General features: G+C 31.3%; 1 protein-coding gene and 1 long non-coding RNA gene across 2 annotated transcripts in view; one reads left to right on the forward strand and one right to left on the reverse strand.

Moving 5' to 3' along the window:
- LOC149543661 (uncharacterized) overlaps nucleotides 1–12,018 on the reverse strand; it is a 71,799-nt gene that overhangs the window by 633 nt on the left and 59,148 nt on the right. The window lies entirely within an intron of this gene.
- On the forward strand, nucleotides 48–4,009 carry LOC149543662 (putative proline transporter 2). Its single transcript, XM_089798419.1, has 8 exons — nucleotides 48–349; nucleotides 631–855; nucleotides 942–1,036; nucleotides 1,341–1,533; nucleotides 1,649–1,770; nucleotides 2,033–2,251; nucleotides 2,521–2,751; nucleotides 3,406–4,009. Exons 1-8 carry the CDS (start codon nucleotides 250–252, stop codon nucleotides 3,553–3,555), a joined length of 1,335 nt encoding a protein of 444 aa, XP_089654545.1. The 5' UTR covers nucleotides 48–249; the 3' UTR covers nucleotides 3,556–4,009.

Genomic DNA, 12,018 nt, shown 5'->3' on the forward strand with positions numbered 1-12,018 from the left:
TACATTGGTTAAATAATTGTGCAACACAGGTTTTGCATGATCTCAGTGATGGTGGTGGTAGTTGTAAATATGATGACACCTCCTTCAAAAAAAAGTATCCATTTCTCTCCGGTTTTTGTGCAATCCAATGATATATGTACAAATGTATAAACACTAGAAAGTGTTGATTCTATTTAAGTGACAGCTATTCAGTATTGGAGTAGAATCCGTCGAGGTGTCAAGTGAGGCTGTTCTAAATTGTAGAAGAGAATGAAAGATTTTATGGCAAATTCAATTGCAGACATTATGGACACAGAGCAAGAAGAGAACAGCTTTTCAACCCACAAGTCTGCACACAAAATTGACAACGGCATGCAAAAATTTTCCCTTATTTTTTATTCACAGTTCATTTCATAGACTGTTTTATGTTGTTTTTGATACAAAAGCAGCAAGAGGGCGCTGGCTCATAGTACAGACAGAACTAGTGTATTAACAGCACATTAAATGTGGCTAGCATATTAACCACAACGTGGATAGTTGTCATAGTTACAGTTATTTTTCGTGTTTTACAAGAATAAATTCTCATGTTTTGTGTTTTATAGGGATTAATTTTTTATGTTTTTTTTACCTTCTTGTTGTAATGGTTTTCAGATTCATGGCAGAAAGTGGGACTGATGTTAGTTACAAGTTTCAATTGTGTGTACATTTTGGGGTATTCAAATCTGATTCTAGTTCCTCTAGGATTACTGTGGGGTATTATTGGCATGGTTGTTTTGGGTGCTTTCTCACTCTATGCCAATTTGCTGCTTGCAAATCTCTATGTTATAGATGGCCAGCGCTTTATCAGATACAGAGATTTAGTTGGTCATGTATTTGGTGAGTAGTTATATTTTTCACTCTTATAACATAGATGATATACAAAACTACGCATATTATTTGATGTGAGTGTATTTATCATATAGGGAAAAAAATGTACTATATAACCTGGGCTCTACAATTTGCACATTTCATACTCTGCAATATGGGATTCCTACTACTTTCTGGTAGATCTCTCAAGGTACTCTATTTCATTTCCTTTTATCCTGTATAAATCAAACATAAATCCAATAGTAAAGGAAGAAATTTCAATTAGAACTTCTTTCCACCAAATTGTCTAGAATGTGAGGATAATTGCTTTTATCATTTTAAGGTTTTTGTCTTTCTGATTTTGTTTGGGTAAAGCATGAAAGTTAATTTGTATTGCAAGGACAAACTGCATTATAACAAAAGTCTTTGTAGAAAATAAGATTATACAGTTACTTTTAAGCACTAAAATGTGATGTTATTAAAATCCCATTGTTGAAAACCTGTTGATAATACAGGATATCTTTTTAGAAGAAAACAGCAGATTGGTGGCACTAAGACTTCCCGAGTTTATCATAATATCAGGATTCACATACTTCATTTTTGCCTTCTGGGTACCACATTTGTCAGCCATAGGCATGTGGTATGGAATCTCAGCATTCTTTACCGTTTTCTATATTGCAATCTCAATGATAATATCAGTCAAAGATGGTATGGACATCAATTCTAACATTCATTTTTCACTGAATGTTTGTTTTAGTTTTCAACTTTGTAGCTTGAGGTAAACTTGCTAGTACCTTCTAAGGACATGCACTTGCTATGGCAGGGAAGTCTGGATACAAAGACTACAACATACGAGGACAGAAAGAAGAAAAGATTTTCAATGCATTAGGAGCCATAGCAGCCATTGTGTTTGCAAACAACTCTGGCATGCTACCTGAAATCCAGGTGAAAATGACTTTAATGATCTTTGCTGTTATTTCTTCTTTGGATTCGTAATTGAACTACTCATTTTTGAGGGTATAATAACTTTCATTGATCTAATTGTGGATTCCATGGCATAAAGTTTATGGAATTCAATTGTTCAGTGCAAATTCCTCCTTTATTTTTGTTTATTTATGACAATTTTGTGTTGGCAAGAATTGCTACTACGAATAGATTGGTGACATCCTGGTAAGTGACTAACTTGTGACATTTTTTCATCCTGCAGGCCACATTGCAAAGACCAGCAATAAAGAATATGCACAAAGCCCTCTACTTACAGTTTACCTTTGGAATTGCTATATACTACATGGTGACCATTGTTGGATACTGGGCATATGGATCCTCCATCTCAGACTATATGCTAGGTGACTTAATAAATGGTCCTAAATGGGCTAAAGTTCTGGCAAACGTTAGTGTCTTCTTACAGACTATAGTGTCACAACATGTAAGTTCAAGGCCCATTCCTTTGAAACAAGTTACATGATACACCCAAACCGGGGTCACTCTTTGGACATGGTAAATACTACAAGAACAGTTAAAAAAAGGATGTTATGAAGCATTAAAGAAATGGACTCCATACAATTATTGCACATAATAGATAGTATTCAGCACAGTTAGTAACAATGTTTGGAAGGCTATGTTTCGCTTGGGAAGTATTGATTTATATTATAGGTGCTAAATGATGAATGATTGATTGTCTTGCTATGGTAACAGATATTCTGTGTTCCAGTTCATGAGGCTCTTGACACCAGATTTTGTAAGCTGGATGAGCATGAAAGTTCTACATACAACCTCATAACTCGATTCATACTTCGTGCACTCTTCTTTACATTTAGCACGCTTTGTGCTGCCATGTTACCCTTTCTAGGAGACTTTGTGACCTTGGTGGGCTCACTGTCCCTTGTTCCTCTCACATTCCTATTTCCAGCCTTGGTATTCCTTAAGGTAATTTTCTTCATTGTGCATTAATTTTTTTCAGTTCTTTAAATAGAGAATCGACACCCATTAGGGCTTATCCTGTAACTTCATGGTATGCATAGCATTCGATTCAGGGTTTGAACCCGTGACCATGGTTTTGAATAGGTCAACCTCTGGGGATCATTTTTTAATAACTCATAGAACTAAGAATAAGAATGGGTCTAATTAGGACGAATAGTCCAACTCATGGGTTACTCCATGATCTCGGATTTGAGATGACCCAGATTTGAATGGTACATGTATGTAATGGGTGTGTGCATGTACCCCGAGGGAGACTAATTTTGCCGGGGAGACACCCCCTTGGTTAAGAAAAAAAGAAAGGGTCTAATCAATATTTGAAACAGAGTTTGAACCTGAGATGACTGTTCATGTTTTTCAATAGCTCAGCCTCCAGGGGGAAGTATTTTTTTATAACCCTTAGAACGAAGAATAACATATTTAGGAATGGGTGTAATTAAAGATTTGAATTGGGGCTTTAACCTGCAATGATTGTCCATGTTTTCAGTAGGTCAACATCGGGTCTACGCCAGGGGCTCAATTTTATATAACCCATGTTTAATAAGGACCAAGAATGATCTATTTTGTAACAATGTGTCTAATTAAAGGCGTTTAATATTGCAGGTGAAATGGTGCAGAATAAATACCTGGGAAAAATCGTGGCATATTTTCACTGTTGTCTTATTTGGGCTTCTAACACTGGGTAGCACCATATCAGCTATTCGGCTGATCGTAATAAATGCTAAAACATACCATGTATTTGCAAACACATGATTCACACCGTTGGAGATTGTTTGAGAATGTGCATTATCAATCAACATGAATTTTCAAATTTGATGGTGTTGCCAACGAGAGTTTTCTTTGAAATCTGAACTCCCATTCCATGGATACAGCGAAAATGCAGAGAACCCAAAAGAAGCAGGGTTTGCGAAGAATTTGGTACACATATTGTTGATTTTGAGTGGAAACATAGCACGTTATGTTTTTGATCAACCAGTTCCGTCAAAACCGGTCACATATATTCAGTACAGCAATTATATAACTTGATAGGCGCACTTTTGGCGGGACTTGATTGTGCCCTTTACTAGTATAGTAAGTATGTTTGTAAAAATGCCTCGTTGAAATCTTGACGGATTCATTATAAATAGGCATATTTAAGGATTTCTCATTTCTAATATATGAAAATGTATAATACATTATTTTAATATTAACTTTTATTGTGCTTTGCAATATGTTTTATTGAAGTGATTGAATATTTTGTTTTGATGAATAGTTCTTTCTAAAAGTACATATTAAAAAAAAACGATTATATGATGTTACTTGTCTTAAAGTTAGAAATTAAAATTATTCATTACAAAAAAAATTACTTTCCAATTTGAAGATTATATATTTTAATTTTTTTTATAAATTTGATATTTTTCTTAATTTTAAAGGGCCTTGATTATTGACGTTGCCACAAAGAATTACTTTTGAATTTAAAGATTATAAATTTAATTTTTCTTAATTTTAAAGGGTCTTGATCTTTTAGTAAACTCATGATTGACGTTGTCACAAAGTTTCTCATGAATTTGATGATTTAATTATCATAATTTGTAAATGGTTTCACCCTTTATAAAGTGCATTAATAAAGAACAAAAGCCCACAAGCAGGCGCACCATGGGGGGCATAGCTTAAGTGGAACTAGTTTTGTCCCGCTTGTCCCAAATTGGGCTACTTAGCAGAGACACCCCCTGGTCATATTCTATGCAATCCATTAATCATACTCACCATATGCACTCAATTGATTAGAATAAAAAATTAAATGTTTACAAAGACCTTTCTCCTTCTTCAATAGTTCAAGACAAAATATTGTCTTCCATATAATAATATATATTAGAAAGTTACATTGATATAATATTTTAAAGTATTTTTCAAACACCTTTTTTTCTTTCTCAATAGTTCCACAAAAATATCAGCTTCCATATAATAATATATAGTTATTAGAAATTTCATTGATGCAATCTTTTAAAATGTCTATAAACACCTTTCTCCTTCCTTAATAGTACCAAGAAAATGTTGTCTTCCATCATACCTTAGTAGTACCAAGAAAATGTTGTCTTCCATCATAATAAGAATATTATCTAATTATTAGAAAGTTCATTGATATAATCTTCACTTTGTGAAGATTTCATTACCATTCAAGCTTTTCTTTGAAAGGAAAGTAATGTATATGTAGATAATATTTATTATATATTTTAAAGAAATAAAAATTATAGAATAATAAATGATTTTTTTTAAAAATTAAAATGTAAAATAAAATAATTAGTCAAATAAAAATAAATAAATAATTTAGTAAAATAAAATATTTAATTTAAATTATAAATAAGATTAATATTTTTTAAAGTAAAATTTTCATCCTATAATCTGACCTGACTCTAGTTATGACTTAGCAGAGAAATTCAAGAATACCAAGTTAGGAACCGATTGATCTTTTATTCAAAGGTTTTTTAACTAACATTGCTAACACTCTTTTTAAGTTACACTATTGATCAATAGGTTCTAAGGCATCAATACTCTATGCAAATCTAAATAAGAAGCACCTTTGAAGTATACAAAGATCTAGCCGAATCTTTCATGCGATCCTCAGACATGATATAGCAAAGATCATAGGGACTACTAGATATCTCAAAATTGAAAAAAAAGGACTATAGTCCTTATTTGTGTACTTAATAAATTTTGAATATTGGCAACTATGGTATGCCCCTTTTAATAATGTAATAAATAGGACTTTGGTCCTGGGCAAGACTGAAGGTTTTCTTCTCCGTTCTTTCCTACCAGTGCCTGTTTGAATGGAGATACTCTGATTGTCTTTACTATTATTCTATTATAATCAAGGGTTCAACTGTTTACCGATCAATATATATAAAGTAAATATTAATTCTTTCTAAAATTAAATTAAGAAATACATATAAATATTAAATGATTATTCAAATTAAAATAAATTAATAAGATAAAATAGAACATTTATCTTTAAAATATTAAGAAAGGCATTCTAATAATTTTGTTCTCAATGATTCCTTAGCCTCTTGCCTTGTCATGGCCTTTAACCTATATAATATGACACTTCTTCGGTCATCCACTTACTCTCCTCTATCAACACGAAGTTCCATCAATTTTCTAGGAGTTTTAATTTTCACTTTTTTGTGAATTCTTTTGGAATGAAAAAGTAATTATATTGAATTTACCATACAAATATGAGTCACTTGGAGGTATAAATAATTTTGACAATTGATGCCTTGATTTTTTTAATGATGAACTTGTGTTAAATTTGTCAAAGAAGCATTAGACGGTGAAGATGCTTAAATATGAAGCATACATTGATTCATCGATTTTATTATTTGTGGTTCAATCCAATGGAGTTAATGTATTAAATTGAAATTTGCAACCTATAATTGAGGGTGACATTTTCATTTTCTCCATAGCTAAACAAAATTTATGTGATTTGTGAATATTTAGAAGCTAAAGAATCATTACACAGGGGGCCTTAGATTTGGGACAAGGCTATTCTCAACATGTTTCTTAAGCTTGAACCCTTCACTAGAATCATAACAATAACTTCAAATTGGGTGGATTAATTCAACCAACTCCATTGCATTTTTGGATCTTTTTTTGTCCTTAGAAAAAAATTCTTTTGAAAATTAAATTATAGACCAACTTTTACAAAATCAAAATCCACCTTCACTACTGAATTTTCCTTTACCTTTGCCTTTGATTCTATTTGAAATGCACCCTTACTAACAAGAACAAGAATAGAAATTGAGGCCAATTATAGCACATGTAAATGAAAACTTGATTATGAATACAATTTTTATGTCATCATTATTATTACATTAAGCACAAAAATATTGAGAGTAAAAATATATATCTCTAAATTTTTTGTTTAAGAGAACTTGGTGGAAGAAGAAAATAGTCACTAACACATGTATTTTCTTATGTCAAAATTGATTTTGATGATGGTGTTTCTTTTGTTAAGAGGAATCACAAGCTATCTCCCCCAAAAGAAGTATAATTCCCAACATGAACACTCCTTGTCTGACAAACTTTACATACAAATTAGAACACAAATGAAAATACAACTTATCTCTCATACAAAAAGTTTGACTCTTAATATGGCTTCTCCCTCTCCCATCAAATCCATACTTGAATCCAATACAATTAGGATTCTTCTTTTGTAATAGATCTATCATAGAGTCAAATTTCTGGTATTAACTTGGGAAGATAATAATCAATAGACAACAGTTAAATGAGAAAAAAAAAGCTAGAATAGAGAAATATAAAATAACTTTTTCTCCAACGTTCAAATGAATAAGTGGTTCAAACAACATCTAATTTTCTCACTAATATAGGTGGTTGAGCTATGCAAACTTATCTTTATGATCCTCTATTTTCATCACATGCACTTTATCATTTTTTGAGTTTCAATCATTCTCTATGGGATATGTCTTGCTTATGACTATATCACCCATAAATAAATCAAGACATTTTTAAAGTAGTAGAAAGGTATACAAAGTATATATAGTCGCATGATGTGATCGTGTATTTATTGAAAAATAAAAGTATTAAATAATTTTAAACACACACACACACACACACACACAGGTAGGTGCATGAAGGCAGGAAACAAAAAAGGGTCTAAGATGCTATTTTTTTCCCTAAATCAACAAAAATTGAACTTCAATGAGAAACTTAATATAATTAAATTCAAAATTTCAAAATATGATAAGAACAAGAGTTGAATTACTCTAAATCTAGTTTCTAAACTATAAATTTATTTTTAAAATGGTAGAGATTAAGGTCATTAAAAGGGAGAGCACAAAATAGGTCATAATTTATGTGGACAAAACATAACATAGGGTCTAGTGTGTTCTCGTAAAATGTGACTTTTTAATTTTTTTTTTAGCTGCTCTAGTGAAAAGTAGCTAACACCACATAGTTTATTCAAAAAAAAATTGCTATTTTTTTTTTATGAATGTATGGAGTGGACATACCCTAAAAGTGTGAAATTTGAGTGCCCCCCAGACATCATTGGAAATAAATCAAATTTTCTTAAGTGTGTAGGATGAAATCTAGTTTCTATAAAGGTAGCTAGTTTCAAAATTCAACAAACGAACCAAAATCTAAGTCCAAAATACTACACACTAGTTTTTGACAAAAAATGAGTATATTTCCTAAAGAAAATAGAGATGAAAACATTAACATAATAAAAATTCAAAATAAATTATATGGTTAGATAGCTAACAGGGAGATTTAAAACATCAATCTATCTAATTTTGTTGTTCTTGAACCATGTGCAAACTTGATAGGGAGCACAAACAATAAAAAAGTGGATTTATTTGTATGTATGCTAGAAACCATATCTTACACTTATTTTAATCCTTCAAGCCTTTGAGTTGGATTCCCAAGGAGAATCCAAGCCACAGGCTTGGTGGATCCCAATGTAATTAAAATGGTGCACACCAAATAGGGTGTATGCCCTATACAACGTACAACCTATTTGACATACAACCTAGGTAGAGATAAATACATTCTAAATAGGGAGCACACCCTATAGGGTGTACGCCCTATTTGGATGCACCAAATGTGGTAATAACAATTCAATAGGCCTTGAAATGCCAATTTCAACACCGAGACCATACCTAATGTAATATCTCACATGTCTTCTACCTTTCCAGTTGATGATGTCAAATACTTTTAGACAAATAAGATAGTATTCATGTTAAATATTAAGTTATATTCAATGATGTGATCTTGTGATTATGATCCCCATTATTGAATGTAGAACATTGTCACCATGTTTATATAATTTATATCATGTTATGCATATGTTGATGTTTTTGGTATATGATTATGTTAGGTATGATTATGGTTTTTATTTACCTCATATAATTTGCACGTGAATGTTTCGTGTGTATATTTTACTTTTTTGCTTGACATGTCTAATGTGGTTGAGGATGGAGTTGTTGTCACCTACTTGCAAAAGCTACATGATGTAATGATCCCTTCCATTTTTTATTTTGTAGATATACATGTACATTCTCATCTTTTATTAGATTTGTACATATTGAACATAAACTTCCTTGAATTTCTAGGATGAATTTGTTCTATATCACAATATCCCAAATGGTAAGAGATAGGGAATACTGTTTAGGTCCAAATCACAACCTAAGTATCTTTATCCTAAAATAGTAGAAAAGTATCTAATCGACTACCTATATGAATTCTTCAGTGATATGAATTCATTAACCATTTCCTTGAGCATGGTTATTGTATTTTTAGATTTAATTAATTTCCTTTCTTTTGTATATCATGTGGTTTTTTGTGTGTTTAATGGTTGAAATGGTTACATGACATTTAAATAAGATTAATTACATAATAAATTATTTATATCTTTATAATATTGAGATATTAAATATAGTTTTATTTAATTAATATAAATTAAATACTTAAATCTAATTGTATATGGTGAAATGATGGTCAATGGTAGACCACAAAATGGACCATATACATTATGAATCAAATAGGGAAAGAAGGAAAGATAGAAAACCCTCACCAAGATAGGATGAATCTAGTAAATACAACCTAAAGGGTGCATGCATGGTATCTAAGTCTTATAGAATCAAATTTTCTTTTCTCGCCCATTAGAGAGGGAGTTTTGATTCCTAAATATAATTTAGAAGATCATATTTAAGAAAGTATGATGTAGGGCCACTCCACCCTTACCAAGTCATAAACAAATACTTAACAACATGGATATAAAGAGAAGATAAAATGCTTACAAAAGCATATATTGATGCTTGAAATTCCTTACAAATTCTCCAAAGTGAGAGAAATCCAAATTCTTACAACATGAGAAAGCTTCCAATATAAGAGCTTACAATTAAGAGCTTCTAACTATCTTTCACACCAAGAGCTTCTACACTAAGATCTTCCACCAAGAGAGCTTCCATCCAAAGATCTTTCATCCAAGAGCTTACAATTGAAGATCTTGACTACAAATGTTCATATGCCTTGCTTATATAGGCACTTACCACCCAAAGTATTACAAACACAACCAATGTGGGATTAAAGGTAAATGCAACTACCTTACAAAAATATTAAATACCCACTAAGTACCATCAAGTCCACCAACTAGAAAATTACATTTCCTTTGTGGGTCACAAAAAACTTATTAAATGCACAATTTGAGGAAGTTTCCACAAACTTCTAAAATGCCACCCACACACATCGATAAATAAAATAACACATTTTAAATATTTTTTCTTTTTATTCCACCTATGCACCTTGAAAATAGAAATGGGTTTTTTAAAGTTGTTTCCTTTTCTTTATTTTTAAATTATTTTATTTCCATTTTCATCACTCTCTCTCCTCCACATTTAAAAAAAAAAAAAAATCATGCCCCCTTTTATTTTGTGATGCAAGATGCTCCTGCATCAAACACTCGAGGTAGGAAACTTTTTGTGAAATGGATTCACAAAATGAAGTAGCCACAACTAATATATTTCTTTTTTCTTGTCCTCCAACACCTTGTTGGAACAAGTATTTGTTGTTGATATATTTCATTTTTGTTCTTTTCCAAAACCTAGCTGGAACAAGTATCTAATGTAGATAATACTCCTCTACATTTAATTTTGTTTGAGTGTAACTCTCATTCTCCTCCAATCTTGTTGTATTTAATGTACGTATTATTAACTCAGCAACACCATACACATATTCTTTTGTATATCATACATCACTTGTAAGGTTATCATATAATCCATAATCATCTTTCAAATCCATTTCAAATCTAGTATAGCATGGTTCATAATTTTTTACCTCTTCCACACCTTCATCTTTGTTTTCTTCTTTTGTGTCTTCAATAATGTATATAACTTCTTCATTTCTTTGACATTCAACCAAGGTATTCCACTCTTCCTCTACTTCTGCAATCTTCAAATCATCTTCATCAACTTTAGGTTTAGAAATATTGTCATCTTCATGCTCTTCCTCTTCTTTTGTATCACATGCGTTATATTGCACTATATCTTTCTATCTTTATTGAATTAAGTTATTTTTACCTAGGAAGAATGGTACACGAGCACCTAATTTTTTTGGGATAAACCCTTAATTTTGTCTTTGAGACCCTCTAATGGAGTCATGAATGTAATAAGGAAATGTTCTAAGCCTATTGTGATGGTTTGGCTAAGTTTTTTATCATCTTGGGTAGGTTAGTCGAAACAAGAGTTGTCATAGTTGACACATAATGACACTTGTCCCAAATTAGAGTGGCAAGGATTTTTTAAGTCAATTTTTGACCTTAAGAGGGATAAGGAGTAATTAGAAATAAAAATACATCAAGAAGAAATGAAGTTTCACAAAGGAGGGTAGAGTGGATTGAATGTTGCATGCAACTTACAAAAGCAGCATGACAACTTTGCATCATTGACAATGTTGCTCGAGTAAGAATTGAGACATTTTCGCATTCAAAGGAAAAATAAGTTATAGAAGCCAAAAATATATTGGTAGAAGGATATAAGTCATATATATAGCCCTCAAATTGAATGGAATGAGGTTAGAGAATATAAAATTCATTTTCTTGTAATTCTAAATATTGTGATATTTTTACATGTTTGCATAGTTCAATGCAACTTGATCATACCTTGAATTGTGGATCAATAGATCTTGTTTTATTCTTTAGTTCTACATTCTTGTTTTTCCTTAATTTTGAATTTTGGTGAGCTAAATAAAATTAAGGTTTGTAATTGCATTTCTTTGGTAGTTATTCTTAGCATGAGTGGATTGTTGAGAGGATATATGTCAAACGGAGACATCTTGGTACTTGTATTTATTGCACTCATATCAGGTTTGTCATTAATATCAACATATACATGTTTGGATCATGACAGATAACATTTCTATGTATTACAGTGATATATTTGATCAAAAAGGTTGGATATGGTGAGCTATGTTATGCAAGATTATATTAGTATTTAGGGATGCATTTATATCCTAAATCTATGTTCATGGAAATTTGTATGAAGAATTTCATGAGTTGCACTTGGATATGTGAAGATTGGTTGCAGGTGCAAGAAACAATTTATTGATAATTCAATTATATTTTTAAATGAGATAGAATGAAGTTAAGAGATGTTCGATTATGGTTGAAGACAAGTTCATGATGCTATGTCCATGATATTAGTTGATATAGATCATTCTATAAAG

This window comes from Cupressus sempervirens, chromosome 8 (assembly GCF_028749045.1).
Source record: "Cupressus sempervirens isolate cs-2001-9-10 chromosome 8, ASM2874904v1, whole genome shotgun sequence".
Lineage (NCBI taxonomy): Eukaryota > Viridiplantae > Streptophyta > Pinopsida > Cupressales > Cupressaceae > Cupressus > Cupressus sempervirens.